Source organism: Python bivittatus, unplaced genomic scaffold, assembly GCF_059951505.1.
Source record: "Python bivittatus isolate LINGU-HERP-01145 unplaced genomic scaffold, Pbiv_v1 ctg000020_np1212, whole genome shotgun sequence".
Lineage (NCBI taxonomy): Eukaryota > Metazoa > Chordata > Lepidosauria > Squamata > Pythonidae > Python > Python bivittatus.
This window is the reverse complement of record NW_028277030.1, coordinates 96,416,220-96,444,090: the sequence shown is the minus strand read 5'-3', so window position 1 is coordinate 96,444,090 and position 27,871 is coordinate 96,416,220. Positions and strand designations below refer to the sequence as shown.

The 27,871-nt window shown below is 38.0% G+C and overlaps 1 protein-coding gene across 3 annotated transcripts; it reads left to right on the top strand.

The window, feature by feature from the left end:
* Positions 1-27,524, top strand: EIF2AK2 (eukaryotic translation initiation factor 2 alpha kinase 2). Of its 3 annotated transcripts, none has more exons than XM_007435845.4 (17): positions 2-231; positions 531-672; positions 3,455-3,584; positions 4,928-5,048; positions 7,708-7,928; positions 10,530-10,656; positions 11,516-11,601; positions 12,925-13,018; positions 13,653-13,687; positions 13,805-13,873; positions 16,877-16,996; positions 17,892-18,017; positions 18,907-19,087; positions 20,619-20,753; positions 23,682-23,780; positions 26,263-26,325; positions 26,411-27,524. In XM_007435845.4, exons 3-17 carry the CDS (start codon positions 3,463-3,465, stop codon positions 26,516-26,518), a joined length of 1,707 nt encoding a protein of 568 aa, XP_007435907.1. In that variant the 5' UTR covers positions 2-231; positions 531-672; positions 3,455-3,462; the 3' UTR covers positions 26,519-27,524. The 3 variants fall into 3 exon arrangements, with proteins under 3 accessions (XP_025027343.1, XP_007435907.1, XP_025027342.1); XM_025171574.2 differs by having other exon boundaries at positions 505-672; XM_025171575.2 differs by lacking the exon at positions 531-672 and having other exon boundaries at positions 1-231.
* Positions 27,525-27,871: the final 347 nt, after the last annotated feature.

Below are 27,871 nucleotides of genomic sequence, written 5' to 3'. Positions count from 1 at the left end.
GCTGCAGCTGGGAGCGCTGAGCTTCCCCGCCGGGAGAAAGTTCACTTTCGATTTCGATTTTCTGGTGGGTTGGATTGTCTTCGCGCAGAAGGCGGAGATTTTGGCTGCGGCTGGAAGTGGCCGCAGTATCTTCGAAGAAACGAAAGTCGAAGGAGCAGCGTTGCCCCTTTGCTGCGCTCAGCTGGAGGAAAAGGACGAAAGCTGCCGAGCTCCGACGCTTCTGCTGCCTCAGTGAGTATTCAAGCGGCGGGAGGCGAGGGGGATTGGCTGCCCGCCATTGCTGGGGACCGGGAGGCATCCCCAAATCCAGAAGCAGTGGCACCTTTGCAGGAAAGGCCTACCCACCCAACGTGAGTTGCGAATTTAGCCGGCCGCTAAAATGGTCTTGCAGCTCTGGAAAGGGCCCCTTTCCCTTGAAAAAATGCTGAAGGGTGTGTGTGTATGTATGAGGGGGGAGGAGGGGTGCGAGCGCGCGCGCTGACGTTATTTATTTGTCCAATTTAGGTCTTTTTAAAAATCTATTTATATAGACACCCGCTCGACTTTCGGCTCAAGGATTCTTGAGGAAGGGCTCCGCGCCGATCCAACCGATTCCCCTGGGAAATTCCCGGTCTCTTCCCGGTGCTCCGATCGGTTGCGTTCGAGCAAAGGCCGAACAGTCATCTGGTGGAGGTAGTTTAATTTGGATTCCTGCACCCTGTAGAGCGGTGCTTCTCAGCTTTGGCAACTTTAAGATGTGTGGACTTCAACTCCCAGCTGGCTGGGGAATTCTGGGAATTGTGGTCCATGCATCTTAAAGTTGCCAAGATTGAGAAACACTGCTGTAGAGGATTGGTGGATGATTTGGATTCTAGGCTTGTGAGACATGTTAAGTGTTGTTTTGCATCTTAGGAGCCTACACTGCCTTGCTATTCCCCTTCCCAAATGGCACACAGCTGTGTAACTGAAGTTTGCAGTTTGTTTTTTGTCCAAACTCAGAATACTGTACAGTTGTTGAGGCCAGAAACATACATCTTAAACAATAGCAAATCTTGAGTACAAAGTCTGGTATCTGGATTTTGAAGATGGCCTTCATTTTCGTTCTGGACAATATGATAAGACAGTATGGTAAATTGCAGATAAATAATAGGCATGATGGTTGATAATGGTGGCACACTAACAAACAGAATTTAGTGGGTTTTTTTTTTTTTACTGCTTACTGTATTGTGCACAGAAGGTCACTGCTGATAGAGACGTTTCTGCTGTCCCTGCACATCCCAACACTACTGTGTGGTCCTCTAGTTTAGTTTGACATAGCAAATCAAAGTACATCATGCTTTAGTTCTGTGAATACTTTGGAATAATTTTTACTGAATTTATTGAAACCTCCATTTCAGTGTAAAAGTACAGGCTTTCAGTATATGTCTTTAGCCTTCATAGAGTAGGGGCAGAGGAAAACAGTTTCTAGCAGCCTACATTGGTCAGTGGTGTAAAGGGTTATACTGAAAGCTGGATCCAGATAAAGATAGAAAGTATTGTTTTATATATTTATAAAATTAAAAATATATATTCAAATAATAATTACAAATATATGAATACTAGGAATGGAACTGCAAGCTATTTAATCCTAAAATGGGAGTGAAGAACTACTCCCAACATCCATTATCATTGGCCATGGCAGCTGGAACCATGGAAAATGTAGTTCCGCAACAATTGGAAGGTCACAGGTTCTCCATCTCCAATAGTAGTAAGACCTACAACGAGACAAGAAGAGTGGCAAAACGTATTGTGCCCACAGATTGCCCACTGGTGGACCTTTTTAGGGAAGAAGGAGAATGAAGAATATCTTATAAATGGTTGGATAAATTCATTCAGATCTAATCTGAGTTGGACTCTGGTTGGGTAAGTCCTACCAAGTTGACTGGGGTTTGATCTTGTCCTGTTACCTGTGGGAAGTTTGAGCCTGTGAATCTTGAGGAAGTGGACATGATTTTTAAGACTTTCAACATGGCCACTTGTACATCAGATCCATGTCCATCCTGATTGGTTAAAGCTGCCCAGAAAGCAAAGTGTGGCTGGGTCAATTCATCTTTGAGTGAAGGGATGGTTTCACTTAGATAGGAGACAGTAGTGCCCCCTCTCCTCAGGAAGCCATAGCTAAATCCAGAAGTGTCGGATAATTTCTGACTAGTCCCCAACCTTGGGGGAGGTTGTAGAGAGAGCTTCAGTTTCAGAGGGGCCTGGACAAAGTAGATTATCTCTTCTGTCAGGTTTTAGGCCCCAGTATAGTATGGACATGGCTGTCAAGCTGCACATAGCTGATAAATTTAAGTGAGACTCACTCAGAATTTAGGAGGCATCTTTAATGCTAGTCAGTGTAAAAGTGATCTTGAAAACTGTGAAAATAAATCCCAAGGCAGCCTTATAACAAATCAATTAAGGTAGAATCTCTTTAAAATATTTCTTTCTCCTGGTCCCCATATCTGGGCTGTGCTGCTGCTTCTCACACTAACTGAACAACCCTTCTTGTTTCTCAGTCTCTCACAATGGCATTGATTGTGCTTGTGGACAACTTCTAGCAGTAGGGGTGGTGTGGATGACCTGGTCCTGCTTGATCTCGGGGCAACCTTTGATACTGCTGGTCATGGTATCCTTCTGGCCTGTGTTTGGAGATTGGGAGGCACTGTATTTCAGTGGTTCTCCTTTCTCTGAGGAAGGTTCCAGTTCATTTTGGTAATAGGGGAAGAGATAAAGCTCAAGATACTTTTTTGTGAGGTTCTTGAGATTTCAATGAACATAACAAAAGCCACGCTATGCTAGATCAGACCCCTCATCTAGTCCAGCAGTTTGTTCTCACAGTGGCCAACTAACTGCACAAGGAAGCCCATAGTCTCCCCGCAGATGGCATTCAGAGACAGTCACACTGCAATCAAGGTAGCCATTGATTGCCATGACATCCATGAATTGGTCCAACCCTTTTTTAAAACCAGCCAAACTGGTAGCCAGTTCTCCCTGGTTCTATTTAGCATCTATACGAGGTTACTGGGCAGGGTCATCTACCAGTATGGGTTCAGGTATCAATAATTGATATTTGATATCCAGTTGTATTATTGCAACACCTGGCTGGCCAAGAGAGGCTGTTGAGGATCGGTCTCCTGGTTGGGGGGCTGTTATGTGTCTGGATTGGGAAGAACAGGCTCAGGCTTAACCCTAGTGAAACTCAGTAGCTGTGGATTCATGGGTCCTCTGTTTACTGTATTGGGAAGCCCTATTCACAGTCACTCATGCCTTAGTTACCTGTTGCAATGTAACTTACGTGGGACTACTCTTGAATGGTATTCAGAACCTATAACTGGTCCAGAATATGGCTGTCCAAGTGATCATGAAAAGGTGCTAAAGCATTAAAAACATTAGTCTGTTGCTATGCTTAGGGAGTTGCTGGTAACCATTCCTGCTGTAATTTTTTTTCTCCTAGGCGATAACATGTCTGACAACCATCATGACTCGCGTACGTGCATGGCAAAACTTAATGAACATTGCCAGAAGAACAGTTTAAAATTGGAGTATAAAGACATTGCTATCAGAGGCCCACCTCATAATCGTATGTAAGTTGATGAAGAATATCCAGAGGTGATAAAAGAGGCAACGCTCCCCTCCCATATGTATGCTGTGGAACAGGATGTTTTTCATAACAGTCAACAACTGTCCATTTCCCATCTCTTCTCCCCATCCACTGTCCAGTAGCCTTGCTAGCGTGAAATATTTCTGAATTTTGACAACTTCTCTGGACTAATCCAAATTTTCTTCTCTGTACTTTTGTTCTACATCCCAAATCTTATTCCTACTTTTGGGAAGAGGTGATACATGTTCCTAGTTACACAGCTTTATTTATTCTCTCCTGATACCAGTTTCTAAATTCAAAAAAATTATTCATTAGCTTATAGGTCAGTGGTTTTTAAACTGGGGGTAATTACCCAAGGGGGTAATTTGGGTATATCCTGGGGGTAATGGAGCAGTCTGGGTTTTTTTGGTGGGGATAATGACTTTATTGAGACTGGGAAAAGGGGTAATTGGGTCAAACAGTTTAAGAACCACTGTTTGTTTACCAATCACAATCCATTCCAGCAACTTTGTCATTAAGTGAAATGGTCACTAAGTGAACCATGTGACTGAGATAGTGAGAGAGAGAGATGTTGTGAAGATCACTGGTTGCTGCCAACTCAATCAGATTAAAGTTCTCTCGTACAGTGTCCTGTGCCTGACCTGTTTTTTCCCCACTTTTTTTGCCTCCTTGCAGGGTGGAGAAATTGCTTAAACAAGGTATCTCTTCCTGAGCTGCTTTTCTCAGCTCAGTGCTTCCCTTAAAAGTGCTAACTGCAAGTTAACAAGTTCAGCTCTGTAACCTAATTAGTTGGTTAGAACTCTCTGGCAGGCTGGGTCCTGTTGCCTGAAACTTAATCAGTTTCATATTGAAGGCTTCTGTTGACAGGCACTCAAAATTTGGTCATAAATGCATGCATTGGTCAGAAAATGAATTTTTATTATTATTATTATTGCTGTTGTAATTGCAAATGGTTCCTAATCGAGGTAGTCACTAAACAAGGAGTGGCTCTGTTGTTGGTCTTGGTGCCCAGCATTTAGTGAGAAGGATGGATTCAAGATAAAGACAGGAATGGAAATGTAGTTCAAAGAAAATAGTTTTGTTCTCCTATCAGAATCCCCTACTGGGATTTAGGGAAACTGAGATTTCATTAAACCCCCCCCCCCAGGTCATTTTAGAGAAAAAGGAAACAAATGATGGTTGTGTCTTCCAAGATTATCCTGCTGTTAACTTCTTCTGGTGGTGGAGAAAACGGGAGGCGTAGATTGTACAATGGAGTGTATTTTGCAGATGATGCATCTCCTCTCCCTGCCCCCAATATATTATAAATCACTTTCTTCACTGTAGATTCACGGTAGCAGTTGTAATCGACATGATCCAATATAGCCCAGCCTCTGGTAAATCCAAGAAAGAAGCAAAAGCTGTCGCAGCTAAATTAGCTTGGGATGCCATAGAGAAGCAAAAGAAGGTAAGTTGAGGGGTACCTGCAGATGCAAACCTAGACCACAGGACTGGGCAACCAGGTGCATATTCCCACTGAGAGAGGTAATGCCTTGACTTTAGATAGTTGGGGTTCCTATCAGGAGACAGCAGGATCACCCTATGCTCTAGTTTGCCCTCTGCGTGCATTTCTGTTTGTCGTGGAAAAGGCAACAAGCATAGCATTGCTATGGCAGTGTCTGCACCTACAAATAGCTTTTCCAAAACTTGACGGTGCATAAACCGTTCGGTAACATGATTTCGTCAAATAGTAATTAAAAAAAAAAAAAAAGTATTCCAGTATCATTTTTATTTAGTTTTATTGCTTTTAAAACAATAACAGAAAAAGAAAAGAAACAAAGCACAAAGATAATTATATTGCAAATACATACATTTTCAGAGAAAAAACACTACACCTAAAAAGTGCTTTAAAAAAAGTGGAAAAAATACAACAGAGAAAAGAAAACAAAAAAGAAACAAAGTATAATATATTGTTATAACAACAGTTGCAATTCTATATATACTTGCCTAATGTAAATATTATTCAAGTACATATATATTAATTTCTAATACATTTATACAACTATCATCCTTCTTTAACCTACTGTATTCTGTATAAATGAGTTCCATATTTCATTATACTCGTCTATACAAAGTCTACTTCTATAAGCAAGTAGGTGGCAAGTGTAATTAAGTCTTCAATCCACTGAGTAAATGAGGCCATACATTTATCTTTCCAATGCTGCAGTATCAGTCTTTTAGCCGTAGTAAGGGCATGGAGAATCCATTTACGCTGTCCAGTTGTCAAATTCCATGTACTAGGTATTTAGTTCAAGAGAATATTATCCTCTGAAAATTTTAGCTTATTGTCTCCCAGTCATATTTATGTAGTCCACTACTCTCTCCCAAAACTTAGTAAGTATAGAACATGAGTTTTAAAGAAGCATTATCCTTAGTGCCTGGGACACTTCCAAATGTTATTTCATTTTTGTGGACTTAATGCTTCAGCCCCTTTTGCCTTGGTAACAGTTCTTGCATACCTCTGTCAAGGTCCTCTTCCTTACTCTCTATACTCCATTACTTTTTCAAATCTAACCCAAATTCTCTAATTACTGCATAGGTTGGGTGTGGCAATTCCAGGCATTTCCCATAGGCTTAAGGTGGAAACAGAGTTTTGATAAAGTGAGCTTTTAGCTTATGCCACAATAAATCTGTTAGTTTTAAGGAACCAAAAGACCTTTTTGTGCAACCTTGAGAAATGTTGCTTGACAGAGAAAAAACAACTTGGTGAGAGAGTTGCATTCTACCATTTTGCAGAGAGAGTGCCTCAGCTGACACAAAGTCATGTGCCCCTGACAGTAGTACCTAGGAACAGCTGAAAAACTCTCATGCTGTGCAAAAAGGGCAGGGTTTCCAGGGGAAATGTGGCATAAAAGTTAACACCCCCTTCCCCTGTAAGCTTCACTTCTCTAGTCCTCAGAATCAGCTACCTGGAGCTAATAACTAAAAGAAAGCTCCCCTCCTAACCACAGACTGCCTGGGGAATGCCTAAATTGACTTTATGACCGAGGTGGTCAACTCATGGCCTTGAAGCCTCGTGGAGCCCTGTTCTGAAGCTCCTGTAGTCCCCTCAGTCAGAGGATTGGCAGTTCTCTCCCAATCTGAGGTGAGAAACATGAAAACTAGATTCATTCCTGAAATATGTTTGAAACAGTATTTTAAAAGAAAAATTTCTAATCCACCCCAAACCTAGACAAACCCTACCCACTTTGGCTGTTGCCTTTCTCTAAATGTGACCTCAACCTCCCCGGTAAAAGGCTGTCTGTCTGTCTTCTAAAGGAAAAGTAATTCTTGCCCCTCTTTGTGGCTGTGACGGACAAGAGTTTGTAAGAAGGCTCATCATATAAATATATAGCAGCGTCTGCTTAAATAAAAGTTTTTCTGGGGTGTAGATCTCCAAACTGGAATTGGTTAGGATAAGCTGACTACATTGTAGAAATCCATCCTGAGGAGATAATTCTTACACCTTGGATGAAAGTGGTACATCAGTTATCCAGGCAGTTCTAATTCCTAAGAATAGCTTATGTGATGTGAAATCTTTTTTCAAGGAACAGCCTTCACCACCCCCATCTTCATGTCCTGGACCTGGAATAAAGTATTGTTTTTAAATGCATTATCTCACAATACCTAGCACAGATCCGAGTGGATAATTCATAGTCCTGATTAAATATGTAGATTGTTGCCTGGCCAGTAAATTAATTAAAGTTCTCTGCTAGTCTTACAAAATCTTTCCTTCTTGCTTCATCCTCACTATAAACCCCAGCTTTCAAATTATCTTCCCCCCAGTCCAAAGCTTGCTAAAACTCATGCAATTCTTCAACCCACATATGGTTTACATAATTCACTTGGGGTTACAAATAAGGTCTGTCTTTGTCTTCTCATTGTTTGCCTTGGATGTACATTTGTGTTGTTCACTGCACTTTTTGCTAAATCAGAACAATACTTCTGTCAAAAATACGGCAGTATGTGTTGCCAGCCTAAAATATGAGATGGTAAATTAAGAGCTGGTTATCTGTCTATTGAGCAGGAATTCAGAGAATAATCTTACTCTTCTCTCAAGCAGGCTAAGGTATGCTTATTTTTGGTAGGCTATGCCAGATTCACGGGAGCAGCACCAGGAGCCATCGCCTGTTCCGTCATATTTACCACCACCACAACCTGCTGGAACCTCGCCTGCCGCAGGTTCTCCTGAAGTTTCATCTTCAAATTCAGTTAACTATGTTTCCTTGCTTAATGAGTATGCACTGAAGAAGAAAGTACCTGTTCAGTATAATCAGATATCTAAAACTGGGTTGGAACATATACCAGTGTGAGTTACTGATAATATTTGATCTTGAATTTGTTAGGGTTTTTTTGCATTTAAATAATCATGCTCTTGAGATATGTAAATGTTAATGAATTTTATTCATAGAGGACTGGTTCACACATTGCAGTGAGCCATAGCTTTATTTGACAATGTTTTCTTGAATAATGGTTGGGTTAATGATGTATGCTTAATCATAAACCGTGGTTTATAAATCTTAGTGGCTGTATTTACATATCACACTAAGCCCAAACTAAACCTTACCGTTTATAGAATGTGTGAACCAGCAGGTGATGTTGCTGCACCAAAAAAATTTTCGAGTTTAGGCGGCAACAACAGGAATATAGTTTCAAAATCATGGGAAGTAATAGTTTTGCTTTGGTGGCTATTCCCCACCTCAAGTATTTTTTCCAGTTCTGACCACCATGCTTTATGAATTCAGAAAAACTGAAACAGGCTTGGAGAAGGCTAGAAATTACATCCCACAAAGAGGCAGTGAAGGAAGTGAGAATGTTTAACTTTAAGGAGGTAAAACTGTATGATAGCACTCTTAAAATACCTGAAGTGATGTCACACAGAAGGATAAGACTTTCTGTCACTTGAGAGTGCAGGACACAGAATAATGGCTTTATGGAAGCCAGATTCTGCAATCATTGCCATTTGAAAGTGGAACCAATTATCCAGAGAATTGATGGGCTCCCTTGCATTGGACCATCTGTCAGGGAAGCTTGAATGTGGATTCTTCCATTGAGCAGGGGATGGGACTGAATGGATAAATGGCCTCTTCCAAGTGTGTGGTCCTATCAAAATGTGCAAGCACTCTTGTGAAAAATCAACTTATACAGTGGTACCTCTACTTACGAACGCCCCTACTTACGAAAATGTCAAGATACGACCAGCTCTGGCCCCAAAAATTTACCTCTACTTACGAACTTGCCTCGACTTACGAACCGGATCCGCAGCCATTTTCCGGCCGTTCCACGTGGTCCGCGGCCATTTTCCGTCCGTTCCACATGGTCCACGGCCATTTTCCGCCCATGCCACGTAGTCCGCGGCCATTTTCCGCCCGTTCCACGTGGTCCGTGGCCATTTTCCCGCCCGTTCCACGTGGTCCGCAGCCATTTTTCCGCCCCTGACATGTGGTCCACGGCCATTTTTCCGCCCTGCCGCATGGTCAGTGGCCGTTTTTCCCCCCCTGCTGTGTGGTCCGCGGACACCGGAACGGATTAACGGTAATTACATTGAACCTTATGGGAAAATTTACTTCGACTTGCGACCAACTCGACTTGCGATCAGAGTCATGGAACGGATTAAGTTCATAAGTAGAGGTACCACTGTACTTGCTTTTTGGCATCTACAGTATAGCTATTAAGTAAAATCATAGTGATGATTGCCACACCTATTGCTTGTAGAAAATGGGTTCTGGATGTAGCCAGTGAAGAAAAACAAAGGATAGACCCAGTAGGCTGATTTCTCAGAGGGCATGTCTATCCAGATTAGTAATTTGACACTTTGGTCTTCTAGCCCTCCAGTAATCAGACCTGCCATAAATAATAGACAATTGTTATTTGTACTTTAACTCTGCACATCTTAGCTAGCCTTGTTTAGGCTTAGAAGACAAGCAGGATTATACCATCATAGAATGTAAAGGTTGGAGGTGATCTAGTCCATCCCTGCTCTATATGGGAATCCCTAATAGATGGCCATCCAGACTCTGTTTAAACACTGCCAGTGAAAGAGAGTTCACTGTCTCCTGAAACCATCTGCTCTATGGAAAGAAACTTTTTCTTGATGTCCAACTGAAATCTACTTCCTTGTAAGTCTAGTGGATTGTTTCTTCTGGAACAATTCCGAACAATTCTGCCCTGTCCGATTGCCTTTCAGATACTTGAATACAGCTGTCTTGTCTCTTCACAGTTTTGCCTTCTCAAGAATACACATGCTTAGTGCCTCAACTAATCTTTACAAGGCCCTTAGCATCTTGGTTGCTCTTTTCTGGACGTGTTCCAGTTTGTCAGTATCCTTCCTAAAATGTGCCCAGAAATGGATATAGTATTCTAGAGGCAGTCTGGTTATCAAAGAATAAAGAGGAACAGTGATTTCTCTTAATTCTGATACTATACTTAGGTTGATATGTAGTGGTGCTTAAAAGTTTGTGAACCCTTTCAAATTTTAATTATTTCTGCATAAATCTGACCTAAAACGTGATCTGTTCTCCACACAAGTCCTAAAACTAGATAAAGAGAACCCAATTAAACAAATGAGCCAAAAGCATTACACGTATTCATTTATTTATTTAGGAAAAGGTATACTGCTATATAGCTATGTATAAATAAGATATGTATTTTTTTAAAGGATGATTACTCAGCCTGGAAGCACTCTGACAGTTTTAGGTACATGTAGTCAAAAGTAAATCTGACTGCCTTGAATAGGGCTTTTCAGATATATGTATAGAATTGCAGCTTTTCTGTTCAATCCTATGCCTTTATACTCAGAAGTAGGTCCCTTTGATTTATTGAAAGTTACTTCTAGATAAGTAGGAACAAGTCTGCAGCCTTCTTTTACAACACTCAGTGCCATTTTTTTCTCTCCTTTTATATCTTCTAGCTTTTCTTATGTGTGTCAAATTGGTGATAAAATATTTGATGTCGGAACAGGAAGTAAAGTTCAAATAGCCAAACTTGAAGCAGCCAGACTAGCATATGAAAAGTTGAGTAGCCCACCAACTTTCAGAGTATGTATACTTATTGTTTCCTTTATTCCTGAATATTCTATATAGTTCAGATCATGTTCTAGGGTAAAAGAAGTCAGGATTGCCATCTTAAGATTTGTTTTCCAGTTCTATGGAATGGAATTGTTAACAGGTTGCATTATGTTGCAGTTTTTTGATATACAGAAAGCGGATATCCTTTTTATATCAAACAACCTTTTCAAAAGTTTGGCTATGTAAATATTATACATAATTCTTTTGTTGTAAAAGGTGACAGAGAAGTAAGTTGTGAAGATAAAACTTGTATCTAAGCAACTTATTACTATTACTATTTCCAGTAAACAACTAATAATAGTTGTATTACTAATAACAATTATTATAATTGTTGCATTAATTATAATTTCCCCAGAACACAGTTTGCCAGACCACAGTTATTCATGCCTGAATAACATCTGGATTGATCATTAAAATGTGTTGGTTGGAGAATCCATATACTTATTCATGATGATTTACCGGATGTTTCACCTATTTCTGATTCATAAGAATGAGATCAGGGGACCATTTTGAATACTGAGATTCTGTGTCCATTTGGAACTCAGTCTCATTTAGTACAGTTTTCCATTGTTTCCTATTAAGTCCTGATTTTTTTTCCTATTGGATGCTCCAAAGCACAAACCTGGATAAATTTAGACTGTTTATTAATCACATAGTAACAGCTGAGGTCTTGTAATTTCTTCTTTTCTTGATACATCACATTGCACGTGACTGTATGTTTAAAACTCCTAGGTGTAAAATAAATGATTTTTCATGCCTTTTCTTAGATTGTTATTGTTGCCTTTTGCTGAATGGATCTTTTGTTTTACAGTTACTGTTTTTTTTCTAGGCAGAAGAAAGTGCTAACCCTGTTAATGATTCTTTAGATATGTTGTCTATTAGTTTTCGAAAACTATCAAGCAGGGCATCTGAGAAGTAAGTTTATACTGAATTATTTCTTTAAAATACCTGTACACATAACTATGATACAAACAATATAGTATCACATAATGAATACAAATTAAAAGAGGTGTGGTAGTTGATATGAAAGGTCTTTCCACAATTTTATTCTGATTGTGGAACTCCCTTACAAATGCAGGTTATGTTGGCTCCTTTTATGTCTTTCAGGTGAATAGGCTGGTCATCTTTAGCTGTATCACTTACTGACACAGTCTCTGTCTGATTTATATCTTGAGTAGCTTGTAAAGCTTTTGTCAAAATGGTGAAAGCAGCATTGTGCCATCCTGATGCAAGCTTCACCCCTTTGTATATACCTGTGATATCATGATGCATGTACAAAAGGGGTGGAGTTTATGACATCATGCTGCTTTCATTTGTCCTCCCAGAACACCCATTTTGGACACTAGCTTGGTTTAGAGCAATGATTTAGTTATCAGAGAGACACTTGCAGATGCCAGAATTTCCAGTTCAAAAGCGATTTAGATGCTTCCATATGAGGCTTTTGTTATGAAATAACTCTCCCATGTTCATTGAAGTTAAGGGAATCTGGACAATATCTTCTTACACTGCTAACCCTTCTATGAACCCTTCTATGTTTTTTCATTATTTTCTTTTTCTTATCTGTGAGGAGATGGAAAGAATTAAGGAGGAAAAACACCAACTTTGATTAATACCACTAGGATCCAGCATTTTAGAATCACCCCATGTAGGTTAGAGAGAAGCAGGCTTAAGTGACCATTTGCTTGCCCTGGCTGATTAGAACTTCTCCCTTAACTAGGCTTCTAGACAAATGGAAAAATTAGATTCAAAGTATATGCGGCAGGCGTAAAAAAAGAGCACAGTACTACTTATCTTTTTAGGAACGTTCATATAAAGGAAAGGGTCATTTAAAGTAGTGATAGAATGACAGGCAAGACAAAAATAGAATAAAAGTCTAGCAAAATGTGTCAGTACATTAAGTACAGCCTACGTAATCTGTACTTTACTTTGGATGGATCATGACCCTGTGCAGAATAGTTCAGCTAAATTTCCAAGACATGAGGTTCCAAGAATTCCAACCTGGTTTTCATTTTGTGCACACTTGTAATAATAATGTAAAAGTTTAGATTAAGAATAGATATCACTGTGAGTTGTTTGCTTGAGATTCAGCAAAGGGTAGAATATGGAAAAGCCGATATGTAGCAAACTTAATGAAATGAAATATAATCATGATAACTTGTGAGGATTGTTTTATTTTTATGTTGATGGTTGTTAAACCAGATTGTATTTATGCTGATTTTTTAAAAATGTATTCTGTAGTGGTACAGATTTGGATTCAGAACTGAAGTGTACCTCTGACACATTCACTGAACATACTGATGTCATTCAGCCAAACGAATCTTCACCTTTTCAGGTATCTGTAAACAGCATTTTAAATATATCATTACTTTGTATTTTATAAGCAATATACGTTTATTTATGCAGTTTGACATGTTGATTTGGCTGTAAAGTTATATAGGCTAGGACCATGAATAAACAGAAACAACTACCTTTAATTGATTATTTAATGACTGTATTCATTGATTTAATGTATTTGTATATTGTAGCGCCCAGTTTCTAAGGCAGTTCACTACCAAGCTGAGCTGGCCGCGCAGAACAGACAAAAAGGAGGCAGCTGAAAGTGTCCGGAAGTGCATTGATGAGTTCTGTGGGAGGAAATGCAGAGAATCTTGGAGGTGTCTTTCTTGCCACTCTCATCTCCTCTTTCTGTACTGGGGACTGAGAAGCTCAAACTAGGAGGAGCTACCTTTTAATTAGCCAGTGTATTAAATTAGCCAATGTAAATTAGCCAGTCAGATTCAGATTCAGATTCAGATTCCTGATTCAGAAACAAGAAACTGGTGACCAGTTTGCAGAGCTCCTGGTTTTAAGCTCTACAGTGGTCTTTCTTTCTATTGTAATTTTGAGTCAAACTTTAAATTTCAACATTTAGCTCCAAGATAGAAGAATTGCATAATACTTGTTTCTCTGTCTCCATTTTGGTTTAGGTCAGTCCATCAAATCCAGCTGTGAAATCTAAAAGGTATGCATTGTCTTTTTGAAATAGATTTATCAGCAGTATGATAAACATATAAAATCAGTAGTTGTGTATACCCTTTATGTGTCAGTGTATTTCATTTCAACTTTTTTTTTTCCACAGAAAAGCACCTCTGGCTGCGAGATTTTCAAATTCGCTTGGAAGAAAAAGTGAATTCACTTTGAATGACAGGTAATAAAGTACTTCACAACAAAAGAATGATCTTTCCTAACTTGATGTTTGAGTTGATATGAAACCTAACAATTGGGTATGATTGATATCTGATTCAAGTTAATTTGGAAAGCTTATTTGTCACATATCTACAACAATTGAGCAAGCAACCTTTAGTGTGCTTAAAGAGGAACTGGATCCATGTGGTAGGGAAATGGGTGGCAAACCATCTCTTGCTTTGTCTGGCCCAAGATAGTTTTTGTGTGATTTTTTAATACATTTGCAATTTTCTTCCTTGAGTCCTTACTTAAAATGTTTGCTTACTCTTTTCCTGCCTGTTTTATTTGAATATTATTGGGGCTGCTGATCACATGGAACCTTTTTAACCTTGCTTCTTGACTTGCTTTGGGATGAAGAAATTACCAGTTTTCACAGCAGTTGGGAAACAAAGAGGGACAGTGCAGTCTATTTCTTCTTTTAGAATTGCCAGAGGATTTAACGCAACTGACCATGGTATCCTGGATTGCTTTCCTATGGTGGGATTGGGAAGAACTGTTTTATGTTCCTATTGATTCTCAGTTGATCTTAGGCAGTAGTGTTAGAGGACTGCTGTTCCTCCCATAAATCTTTGTTTGCAAGACATGCACATATTCTAGGATTATACCCTCTTGATGGGGGGGGGGGCATGCAGAGATTTATGCTATCACAATTTAGATGCTAGCACCTGTCAAGGCTGAAATCATCCACTGTAGAGTCAGAAACTTGAGACAGGGACTTATGTCAAATTAATTTTTTTAAAATTAGAATATAATTGCTTGAGTTCATCACATGCATGCAAACACACATTCCCAACTTTCATTATTAAGCTGGCCAAGCAAAATATAAAGTGATGACAAGATATGAAGTGCCTGGTCTACAAAAGTAGATGTTCCAATTTGTTCCACTTCCTCTTTTCTACAATAAAAACTCTTTGTTCTTAAACATTCCTTTTGATCTCCCAAACGTCTGGTGGATAGAAGATGTCTGACTGTTTTCAACCTTCAAATGCTGGGATGGAAGTGGTAAGATATCTGCTGGTCAGAATCTCATCCAGGTGAAAAACTATTTGATAATCAACTGTACAGGACCTCCCATTTTGTGCATCAATGTCTAATTGGTAGCTGAAATTTGCACTTCTTTGACAAATTTACTCTTTAATCATGGCACAGCTTTAGATAAATATCAGGTGATGTTACCCTTCTCTTTCTCTCCTTTTCAACAGACTTTAGGAGGTAATGGAATTTTGTTTGGGATCAACAGTGGAATAGTTTAATATATAAGAGTTATAATTAATTCTTTCCATCTCCTCAAATTGCTGACTTGTCCAAGGGAGACAAAGATTTCTGCTGACCCTTCTGCTCTGCAGGTGAAATTTCAAGAGATGAGAACCAAATATTTTGAGGAGGTCATGCTGCCTCTTTTTATTTCTTCAATTACACCATTTGCAGATGGCAGAAACACTAGAACTCTTCGGTGTTAATGGTGTTATTTCAGTGGCAGCCCCCCAAATTCTGCTTTTGCTCGAGTTATATTTTTAATGCGCCACCATGCTAACCTCTCCATTGGACTTCTGAATACCAGTTTTGAATTCAGCTGAGCTTTATGAATGAGGCAGTAATTTTGAGTAGCCTCTTTTGCTTACTATTCGTTTAACAACTGTTCGAAGTTACGACAGCACTGAAAAAGTGACTTGCAACCAGTCTTTGCACTTATGACTGTCACAGCATCCCCACAGTCACGTGATTAAAATTTGGGTGCTTGGCAACTGGTATGTATTTACAATGGTTGCAGAGTCCCAGGGCCATGTGATTGCCATTTATGACCTTCCCATGGGCTTCTGACAAGCAAAGTCAATGGGGGAAGCTGGATTCGCTTAACAACCAAGGTGATTTGCTTAATGATCATGGCAAAAAGGTCATAAAATTGGGCACAACTCATTTAATGACTGCATCACTTGGCAACAGAAGTTCTGGTCCCAATAATGGTCATAAGTTGAGGACTGCCTGTACTTCTAAGGAAAGGAGAAGATCTGTGAATACATTCTGCGTTCTTGCAATTTCCCTTAATAAGATAAATTCAGAGGTGCTTTCTGATTTTGAACTGCTTCTTTACAACGAGATGACATTAGTGGATAAGATAAATTTTAATCTGCTTAGGCTTCTTCCATAGCTGTACCAGGTTCAGGAAACCATCCATCATTGTCCATTGGGTGGTATTCAGGAGTAGACCCCATTGAATTCTGAGTGGACAGAAGTAGGCTAGCTATGTTGCTTATATTCAGATGGAGCTACTGCAATATTGTTAGATTAGAATCCCTTTGAAAAGCATCCAGAAGATACAAGTGGTTTTGTTTGGCATATTTTTTTTAAATGCTGACACTGTTTTCAAAGGATATAGCCAAAGCCATGGCAATTTGAAAGGCTTCTGTTGTTGCTGTCCCCACATGCCTGTGCAGGCACAGCCTCTTCACTTGCAGTCCCAGCAGAAGTTGTTTCTGTGTAGGCACATGCATGGAGAAATCCTTTGAAGCAGTCATGATGAGCCTTCTAGATAACACTGCTGCTTTAATGCTTCAAGGAGGGCTATTTTGCTCACTCTGACATGCTTTGCAGAAGATTCCGTTCAGATGCTCTGCACAGCCCTAATTACCTGTACTCTTTTTCTGTACATTCCTCAAAACTGCATTTTAGAAAAAAAGAGCTGCAAACATGGGGGAGGGGAGATGGCATTTCTCAGAACATAGCCATATTGTTGGGCACTTTAACAGCTTGTTAGATGGAAAGGCAGGGATACACGTATACTGTATAAGAGGTTTGGAAACCAGACATTGAAGATATAATGTGTCCTTTAGTAGAGCAAATATGTCTGCTTGGTTATAGATCATCGTAGCACGATTTTTTAATAAAATGTATACTTGTGCCATTATAAGTATTTTCAAAGGTTTTGCTGTATATAATTCTAAGGTTTTAATTTTTTTTTAAACAGGTTTCTTGACGACTTTGAAGAGATAAAGAAAATTGGTTCTGGTGGCTTTGGGAATGTCTTCAAGGCAAAGCATATCACTGACGATAAATTATATGCTGTCAAACGCATCCGACTTTCAGGGTAAGTTCTGCTGTGCTTGTTTTTATTTTAATTAAACTATTGTAATTTTCTACATTAACATCATTGGTTATACTCCGGTCTCTGTACACAGTGGTCCTTGTTCATACATACAGGACTGTGCATGAACACAGAAGTTCTAACAGGTTCTGAAACAGAGTTTAGGTGGTGTCCTAATGACTTATGGGGCATTCATTTTTAATAAGTCACAAATTATTTGAGAGCCTTTCAGATTTTACATGCAAGAAGGCAGAGTTACTAATGTATCTAGAATCAGTTGTAGAATAGGGACAGCTGTTTGTCCTATATCATTTTGCTGTGCTTTGAAAATACTTCTAGTATGTAAAACTTGACCTGCCTGTCCACAGATAATGCAAACTGCATTTGCCACCAGGAAAGTTTCAATATGGAACTTTTTTTCTTTCTTTCTGCTTCTTAGGCTGTGAGGGACATCACTTACCTAGTAAAAAGTAGAGTTAGAGGGAGACTTCTGTGTGACTTGATTTTGTTTACCTGAACTAAGAAAAGCAGACAAGAATAGAGATGTTTCTTCATCTAATCTGTGAACTTCTGTATGCTATTGTTTGTTGTGAAGTCTGATTTTTCCATTAGTACCTTTCTGATATTAATAGGAAAACTCAGGTATATCATTAATTTTTCAGATTTCCTTTTTTATCTTAAGATTTCATTATCTGCGATATACTTTCTGACACATGCTTGCAGAAATCAGATCCCTGTTCCCTTTTGTAGCAAAACTTGTATGTTAATTAATCTTGTAAGCAGCTGCTTCTGGAAATAATTCTACAGTATAGTCTTTTGGACCAATTGTTAGCAACTAGGGGTTTTTGTTGTTGTTGTTGTTACTATTATTATTATTGTTCTGGCTTAACCATAACAGCAAGAAAGAAGAAAGAAAAAGAGAAGCGAAAGCCTTGGCAGCACTTAAACATCCACACATTGTTCAATATTTCACTTGTTGGATTGGGCAAGACACTTTCCAGTCGTGTGATACCAGTGATAGCAGGTAATTTCATCATTGCATAATCTGTAATTTTTTAAAAAGGAAAAGTTTTGTGTATCTGTTCGCTTACACTATTAGCTTAGCTGTTACTGGGCATGTTCTGCTCAATTCATTCCATTCAGACTTGTATCTTATGGTCTTAAATGCACACAATTTATCTTTAATATAATTAGGTAGAAAGTGTCCTCCCTTTTATTACAAAGAAAGCTGAAATAAAAAGGAAAATTGGCATGGGGCCGTATTCACACAGTCAAATCATTAACATTTCCATATCAGGGCTTATTTATTTTAAAGCACTTCAACCCAACAAGACTTTAAGTGGTGGTTATTTTTATTATAACAATAGAGTAATAATACAATAGAACGTTAATACAATCAAATAACCACTTATTAACTGCATCCTCATATTCTGGCACCAGGCCCACTCAGACTATTACTACTTCTAGGACCTCACAGCACAGTCTTGGCCAGGTTCTGGAAGACTGCAAGGACAGGAGCCATTTTGGTCTCGGAGGTGCAGGCTGCGCAAGAGGAAGGGAAATGCCCACCAAGAGTGCCTGCGTTTATTTAGCCTTTATGAGCAAATAATTTTATTGGATTATTTTCTATATTTGATTCACTAATGTTTTTATCTAAATTAATTATCTAAATTAAATTGTGCTTCCTGTCACCATTTGGCATTAGTGTAGAAACTGGCTTTTCCTGATAGCTCAGAGCTTTACTCAAAGCAGAGTTAGTTATATCATGGAGTTCTCAGCTGTATCTGAACCCCATAAATAAACAAAATGGTCAGATGGATACAAACAATTGGATCTACCACTGATTTCCATAAAGCAATTGGGAGGAGGATAGTTTTAATATTATCATCTTTTTTCTCTTAAATTCTTAACAGCTCAGAGCTATTTGACTGCCTCTTCATTCAAATGGAATTATGTGAAAAGGGAAATCTAGCAAAGTGGATACAAAGAATGGGAATGTCCCCCTGTAAAGATGATTCTATAATTATATTTCAGCAAATAGTGGAAGGAGTGAATTATATTCATTCTGAGAACTTCATTCATAGAGATCTCAAGGTGCGTATAGTCAATAATTCAAAATACCAGCTCTGAGAAAGATAGATAGATAGATGATAACACCAAAATTGCCATCTTAACTTTTCTTACTGGAAAGTTTTTGAAAGTTCTTTCCTAAATGTTCACAGTATGTATTACAAAAATAAAACTACCTATTCAATATTCAGAATTTTGATTAAATTATATAGGCTCCTTGTTTTCTGTGAATCACTTATTGCCCAGAATCTGAAGTGTGACTTGCTCCCTTTGTGTAAAACATCAGGACAGACCTGGCCATAAATCTCTATAGTATTCTTCCTGAAATTCAGCCCTGCATTCAGGCCTAGATAACAGCAGAAACTTCAGGGTTCAATATTCTGGATCAGTTGCTTTATTGCAGACAGGAAAGAAGCCATATTTATGCGGAAGATCTGTGTGATGCAAAATTTAGAAATTAAGCCCTAGAATTAGGTTGAGATTTTGGTGAGAGCTAGTTTGATGTAATTGTTATAATGTTGGAGTGGGACCTGGGGTGTGGGGAGTGGGGAGGTCCTAGTCTAGCCAACAACCATGGAAGCACACCTTGGGCCAATCACTCTTTCTCAGCCCAGTCTACCTCAATGGTGGTTGTTCCAGGGAAAAAATAGGAGGAGAGAGTGCTATGTATGCTGCCTTGAGCTTCTGAATGAAAGACAGGTTATAAATCTAATAAAATTAAATTTCGTTAGAGGAAATTCATTTATTTATCTGTCATCTCAGGATTAAAATTTTTACTTTTCACCCTTTTGGATCAATGAACATTGAAGAACATTCAAGAAGAACTATTCTTCTCTCAGCCTTGATATTGAAATTCACCTGCTCCGTGGTCACACAAAGATTATGTCTGATCTGGGCAATGTTGGTTCCTGCTTTGATAGCTTCAGTCCTTACAATTTGACTATTGTCCTCTTATATGCATTTCACTTTTACAAATGAACATGTAGAAAAAAGTGAATTGGCCACAATCCTTTCCCTCACTCCTTTAGCGCTTCCACATCATATCATGTCAAGGTTTACTCAGATTGATACTTGAATTAGAAGGCTCAGAGCCAGAGATTCAGAGACAGATTCTTACTAGCAGTTTTTGTGCAGATACTGGAAGAGCCCTTCATGAGGAAGACAACAAGCTACTGAAAGCTCTAGAATTTAGTCCTTATATATGGCACTCCTAAGGTTCAAATCCTGTGTCTCTTTCTCCCACTCTTCCATTTTAGGGAGTAAGAGCCTTTCATTTCTCATAATAGGTTTTACATGTATGTTCTTAGCATAATGAATCTGGTTACATGCCCTTTGCTTTTGACTTTGTCAGCTTTTACCCTCCCTGTCAGTTAGAGGCAATCCTTGTTATTCACGAGTTCCATATTTGTGAATTCACTTTTTTGCAAAAATGTATTTGTAACCCCAAAATCAGTACTTGAATTGACCTATGCTGTCCTAGGAAAAAAAATTGTTACTTGTATGCCTAAATATAAAGTATTTCCTCGTTGTATTTGCATTTGTTTTTCTCTTACAGCCTCTAAATATATTTTTTTATAAAGACAATGGAATAAAAATAGGTGATTTTGGGTTGGTTACATCAGGTGTGAAAGACTTTTCAGTACAACGGACAATGAACAAGGGAACAGTGCCATACATGGCACCTGAGCAGGTAAGTTTTGTTAATAATTCTTGCATGTGTATGCACTGAAATTCCTTTTCAAAGGCATTTGTTAATTTCCTTTGCATATACTGTATAGTTTTCCATTTGTGAGTTCTCTCTACTGTGTTAAATTTGAGGTCAGACTCTTAAAATAGCTGACAAATGGAGCACCTACATCCCAAAAAGCACTGAGTTGTTCCATTTCATCTAAGAGAAAATTCCATGGAAGTTCTCCAGATAAATGTTCTTGTGCTGAAAATTAACTGTGATTGATGTTATTATTTATTCCCATGCATTTTTCCTCAAAAGCTTAAGGCTGTGTACAGTTCTTTGGCCCCAACCCTGTTTTACTGTCTGAAGAGGCCAGTTAGTGATATGCACAAAGCTGAATGGCATTTCTACTTTATCATTAATTTGTTTTACCTCTCCAGGCACTTGCATTATAGAATTTTCCAACTTTTTGACTTTTTCTTTTATCTCCTCTTTATTTTTGCAAGTTTTTCACCCATTCTTTTTTCAAAAGCTTCTATCTATCAAATAGTTTCTGAAGAAAATCTGGTGTAACAGTTTTCTCTGCAGGCTGTTCTAGCTATCTTCTTCTGCCCTCTCTTGCCAATTTTCTAGTAGTTGCCATTATATATTATAATCCAAAATGAAAGTATCTCAAACAGGCAAAAGGAAATGGCAAGCTTCCCCCCTCCCCCCCCCTTTTTAGAGAGTAAGACAGAGGTTATAGATAGAGAGTTGGAAAGAGAATTATACAATCTGGCTTTATTGGAACTGAGAGAGAAAGAATTTTGTTGGAGATTTAGAGCTATTCTAGAGGTTTCTGATAAAGATATTAGAGAAAGGATTATTTAAACCTTGGCTAATTTTCTGGATTGAGAAGAGGAAGATATCAAGACAGAAACTGATAAAGTTTATAGAATAAATTTTAGATTTGCCAGAACAAGAAATGTTCCAAGGAATACTTTGGTGGATTTTGTTAGGAAGAAGATAAGAGGTCAAGTTCTGCAGCAGTATTTTAATACAAGATTAAAAATGGATAATTCAGATATAATTATTTTGAAATAAATTCCTATTAGAAGATTACATAAGAGAAAAGAATACACCTTTTTGGCTGAAAGATTAAAACAGAAAATGATCCCATTTCGATGGGATAAATTGGAAGGTGTGATTTTTACTTTTAAACAGCAGAGATTTAGATTGAATTCTGTTCAGAAGGCAAGAGATTTCTTATTAAGATTCAAAGAAGAATTGGAGGAGATGCAAATTGAGGTTTCAGAGGAAATTACATAAAAATCACAACAGATGCAACAGGAACTGGAAAAGGATGATACTGAATTAGGTGCTACAGGTATTGACTTTTCTAAATGTTTGGCCTGATTATGGATTACAAATGTATAACATGGAATATAAATGGAGCTAATGATCCTCAAAAGAGAAAAAAAAATCATTATTTGAAAAAATTAAAAAAAGACATTATTTGCCTACAAGAGACTCATATCAGAAAAAAGGATGCAAAAGGACTTGTTTAAAGTTTTGGAAGATATGAATTTTGGACAGAATTTTATAAAATGGGTAAAATTGATTTATACTTCACAGGCAGCACAAATAATTGTTAATGGAGATTTAACCAAACCATGCGAGATACAAAAAGGAACAAAACAAGGCTGCCCATTGTCCCCTCTCCTGTTTATACTAGTTCTTAAAATAATGAGTAGAGGCATAAGACAAGATGAGAGGACTGTAGGTGTAAAGGTTAAAAAAGAGACTTGTAAGTTAAGAGCTTTTGCAGATGATTTGGTGTTGATTCTGGAAGATCCTTTAAAGGGAATTGAATTAACAGGTAAATTAAAAGAATTTGGTGCACTAGAAGATTTTAAGATTAATAAACAGAAAACCAAAATGTTACCAAAAAAAATATGAAAACTACAAGATCAAACAGAACTGATGAATAAAATGGATTTGAAGATTGAGAAGGTGGTAAAATATTTGGGTATCACTATGACAAATATGAATTGTAATTTCAAAATATGTGGTTGAAAGGTTGAAAATTTACATTATGTTCTAGTATTAAAGAGATTTTTTTTAATCAAATGATGTACCATTGGTATATGTCACCAAATAAATTGTCTAGGATGTATAAACGTACTTTGAATTTATGCTGGAAATGTGAACAACATGAAGGGACATTTTATCATGTTTGGTGGACATGTAAAAAAGCCACAAAATTTTGGATACAAATATACATGAATTCAGAAGAGTTTAAACATTAATATACAATTGAAATCAGAGGCTTTTCTTTTGGGAGTAATGGACAGAAGCTGGAAAAAACATCATGGAACTTTGTTTTTATACATGACAACTGCAGTGAGATGCTCAAAAGTGGAAAGATTCGGCACTACCCACAGTGGAGGAGTGGTTGGTGAAGATGATGGAACTTGCAGAGATGGCTAAATTGATTTCTTTGATTAGAGAAAAGACAATATCTACATTTATTGATGACTAGAAACCCCTTATAGATGCATGAAACAGAAAAAAAATGAACTTATGATTTGGCTTTGATGATTAGAAAAAGAATAGATAATAGGAAAAAAAGAGCTTTTCTTTTTGTAACCATAGAGTAAGAGATAATTTTGTAATTGTATTTGCTACAAAGACAATCGGAAGCTTCTACTATTTCTTATTATCTTTTCTTTTTGTACTTTTTTCTTTTTTCTCTCTTTTTGCTTCTTTTCTACTTTATATTAGTTTTTGTTAGTTTTTATCTTCTTTTGAAAACTTTTAATAAAATGTACCTACAGCTGAATAGGGATTGCACATATATTTGAAATAAAATTCACTGTACTCTGTTTTTAAATTTGAAAAATGCCAAAATGGATTCTGTCTTAAAGTATAAAAGTATCTAACATGCTTGTGTTATGCTGTCCATAGGAAACAAGCAGTTATGACAAGGAAGTAGATATCTTTCCATTAGGATTAATTTTGTACGAAATGCTTTTCCCATTTCCCACTGACCATGAGAAGTATAAGGTAAATAGTCCATTTTTTTCCTAAATCTGCCTGCCTGTATTTCTCATAAAGACAGGAGAAACCTGTTCATGCTGCTTTTTAGTTGCTTTCAGACTGACTTATGTAACATAATATAAGAAAAATAAATTAAAATAGTTCACACAAAAATTTTATACATTAACTGGCTGAGCAAAAGGATGAAAATTATTCATTCATCATATTCACAAGGAGGGGGCCTTGGTGTGGGAGCCACAGCAGAGATATGGAGAGGAGGATTATCTTTGTAAGGAAAAGTGACCAAGTTCTCAACTTTTCTTTCATCTGCTGATTAAAAATCCATAGGAGTCTGTATGTACCAATTATTGGCTATCATTTTACATGTTATGTAGTTAGAATTCTCTGAGCTAGGTTTTGGGTGTTGCAAACATTTTGCTATGAAACTAGGCAACATCAGTGCAGAAAACGTGAAAAAATCAGGCTCATTGGTTGGTAAGAGTTGTACATACAGGTAGTCCTCAAGCAAGATGATAAAACCCTTCCTGTACTGTCGGGAGCCACCATAAGGCGACAGCAGAGAGACCTCAGGATGGCTTAGATAACACTGTGCCTAGTCCCAAGGCTTGTGTCCATGCTGCAAATTCCAGGGACAATGCCAGGGTTTTATTAAAGTCTGGCACTGCAATCCCATGACTCTGTTTTGGAGTCAGGGGCTCTGAAAGTGACCTTGAACAGATGTTATACCTGCTCATCAAAAAATTCCAAAGCCTGAGAACTGTATAGATAAGCTAGTGCTTGTCAGGCCTATCTCAAGGAACTCCAAGAGACCATGTAAATTCAGTCTAGCAATGTTTATTAGCTACAACCTCTAGCAAGAATCTTCCCAGACTGAAACCCCAGCTCCCAAGTAATGCCAGCCACAACATTGTGAATTCCTCAGGGAGGTGCCAGTCTCATCCTCTTATATTTCCCACGCTCCTCAGGAGATGAAAGAAAATGTTTTTCTCCCTGAACCTGGCCTTCATAATTCCATTCCATCACAGTGCTTAACCTAAACAATCCTGAGGGTTACTCCCCTCCCACTTCTAATTAAAACTGAAAAACAAGCCAGCTAAACACTATTATGATTCAAAGTGAGCTTTCTTAACATGTGCAGGAGAAATCAAACTATCACCTAAACTTGAAATAACAATGGCCTTCTGCATTGCCACTATAGGGACTTACGACTGGTCCTCAAAGTTCCAGCCGTTGCAGTGCCCCTGTGGTCACGTGAACAAAATTCGAGCACTTGGCAACCAGCTTGCACTTAGACAGGTTTCAGTGTCCCACAGTCACGTAATTGCCATTTGTGACCTTCCCTGCCAGCTTCCCACAAGCAGTCAATGGGGAAGCCAACAAGGAAGGTCTCAAGTCACTCAGGTAAGTTTTCCCCATTCCCAGCCTTTCTTTGCTTGGACACACCATGCCTTCCTTCCACCCTGCACTCACACGCACCCCAGGCCCTCTTTCCTCTGTTCCCTGTGCTTGCATTGACCCCGTGCTCTTACCCCAGCCTCCCTGCACTTGGACGCACCCTGCACACTTTTTCCCCTTCCTGAGCTCTTGCTGCACTAGCAAAACAGCACCCCCTCCCCCAACTCACCTGCAGCCTGTGTTGGGCCTCCCCCACCCCCCTGCAGCACCCTGACACTCTTTACCTGGGACTTTCTCTGCTTCCTGCTTAACGACCCATGTGAATGGAGTTAAACAACAATTTGGACTGTCTGGATTGCTGTTGTTAAGTGATGCGGTCACATGCCTTCACGCTTTATGACTGCATCGCTTAGCAACGGCAATTCCAGTCCCAACTGTAGTTGTAACTCAAGGACTACCTGTATCTTTATATCATCACACTTTGGGTTGGGGAGTTCCATGGGTGACTGTTAATTTGCATATGAATGAAGAACTTTGGTTGTAACTTTTTATAGGCCCAGTGATAGAGTTTATGTCTATATGTACGTAGATTGGAACTTGGCCTGTTTCATATATATTTATATTATATTTGTAATATACATATTACTGTTTCACATACTTATGAATACAAGCATATAAGTGCATCCCTGTGCTATCACACCAAATAGTACCAGTCAGTCTTCCCATATAAACACACATTTTTAGCCTAATTTCCACTGGTCAGCATGGGCAAAGAGTAGATATGGGAATTCGTTGAGATTTATATGAATAGAGATGTACAAGCATGATAAACTACCTCTTTGTACAGACAGCAAAAAAGGAAAGGATGGGAATATTCCCTTATGTGTATTCCTTATCAGTGAATATTATTCTTGACATACTGTAACTTCTAGCAAATACTCTTAACTATTGTTTTAATGTGGAATTTTTCTGTTGACATACCACTAGTTTTCTGAAATTTGGCATACAAATCCTTTAATGTAGAGTTATATACTTGAATTTAACCACTGTAATTGCCACCTAGTGACAATTAAATACACTGTGATTTTTTCAGGAATGGCACAACATCAGAGAAGGCAAGCTTCCAGAAACATTCATCAAGAAGTTTACAAAAGAGGTATACTTCTGCAAAGCATTTCCATGTTTTTTCTTAATCCTGTCCACCATCATTTTTATATTAATATTCTCTTCTTCATTTACAGGCTTCTCTAATTAAAAAATTGCTTTCCAAAGAGCCATCTCAAAGACCATCAGCAGCTGATCTTTTGACATTCCTAGGAAGCCAGCCATACAGCCGACACACTCGTTAGTGAACTTCTGTCAAAACACAGGATTTTGATTCATGCCTGTTTCTTTTGCTGTATGCTGTGTGTAAGCACATAATGAAAATCCGATGTATCTGGATTTTTTTACAAGGAGTTTTAATGTGGTATTTTAATACTACTGTTATGCAGTTATGTTTAATACTGTCGAGAGAAATTAATATCATTCTTCTAACTCATGGAACTACTTGTATCAAGTGTTAGTTGCTATCCTTTGCTTTGTGAAAGATGGTACTATGTGATTTACAGTTCTGTGGAAGAGTATTCACTTCCCTTAAGATTTCTGAATATTTGCAAATGAATGTTATCAAGAGCTTCACTTACTCTTGGGGGACCTACTGATTTATAAAAAGATTATAAATGATATGGTTTGGGTTTTTTGTAGAACTGTAGATGTAAATCCATAAATCAAAATTTTATATTATAATGCACAGATGGGCAACTATTTCGGAAGTATAAGATAACACTTTTAACTACGCTTAGCTTTAGTTTGCCTTAAAATCAAGAACTCCAGCATTATAAGATAACTTTCTTCCAATGTTCCTAGTATTTCCATTTCCTTGACTAGGTGTTTCCTATTAGTATGAAGTCAGGGATAGCTAATCCTCTTGTGTCTTCCTCTACCTTCTGAAGGAGAAAGTTGTCAGCTATATAAATTAGAAATTTCCTGAAAGGACCATGCTTGGCAATATTTGTCTCCCAATGGATGTTGAGGGAATTACAGTCTCCCTCAAGATGTGCCAATTTGAAGAAGCCATGTGAGTCTTATAGAAGACACAGCTGCTTTAATGCTTAGAGAGTGTTTCAACTGCTTTCAAGTACTTTGCACAGCAATTCCATATACCATGCATTTGTTAAAGTAGTCAGTGATGCTTGAAAACTTATGCAGCAGTATTTTTGAAAAGTTCTGTGACTGTTTTTTCTTTTCTATTGCATGTAACAGTGCTTATAATTATGTTGCTTCTAAAACAGATTTATAAAATACAATCTAGTACACTGTCTTGCATTTGTGCTTGAATGATACTCTAAACCATTTAATGGTATTTTTTAATCATATTAGTCAAATTTAATAAATCAAAAAATGATACAACAGTGAAGATATAACCAAAAGTTGAAAAAGCATCTATAATAGTGATAAAATGAAGTAGAACTTCAAAAAAGGGGGAAAAGATTAACGGAATCTAAACATACAGCTAGCTCAGTCCTTTAATGTATCATCTAGAGCATATACTGTTCTAACTTCTCATTTCTACAATATAAAGAAATTCAAAAAATCAACAACGTATCTCCTGAATTCACTTCTACAGTATTGTTTTCTTTCCAGTGTTGTGTAAGATGATT

Excerpts from the sequence above, each read along its gene's own strand:
- EIF2AK2 (XM_025171575.2), top strand. The coding sequence starts at position 3,463 with ATGTCTGACAACCATCATGACTCGCGTACGTGCATGGCAAAACTTAAT. Across the intron at positions 13,874-16,876 it reads GAATTCACTTTGAATGACAG|GTTTCTTGACGACTTTGAAG; the intron begins GTAATAAAGTAC and ends TTTTTTAAACAG. Across the intron at positions 26,326-26,410 it reads TCAAGAAGTTTACAAAAGAG|GCTTCTCTAATTAAAAAATT; the intron begins GTATACTTCTGC and ends CTTCATTTACAG.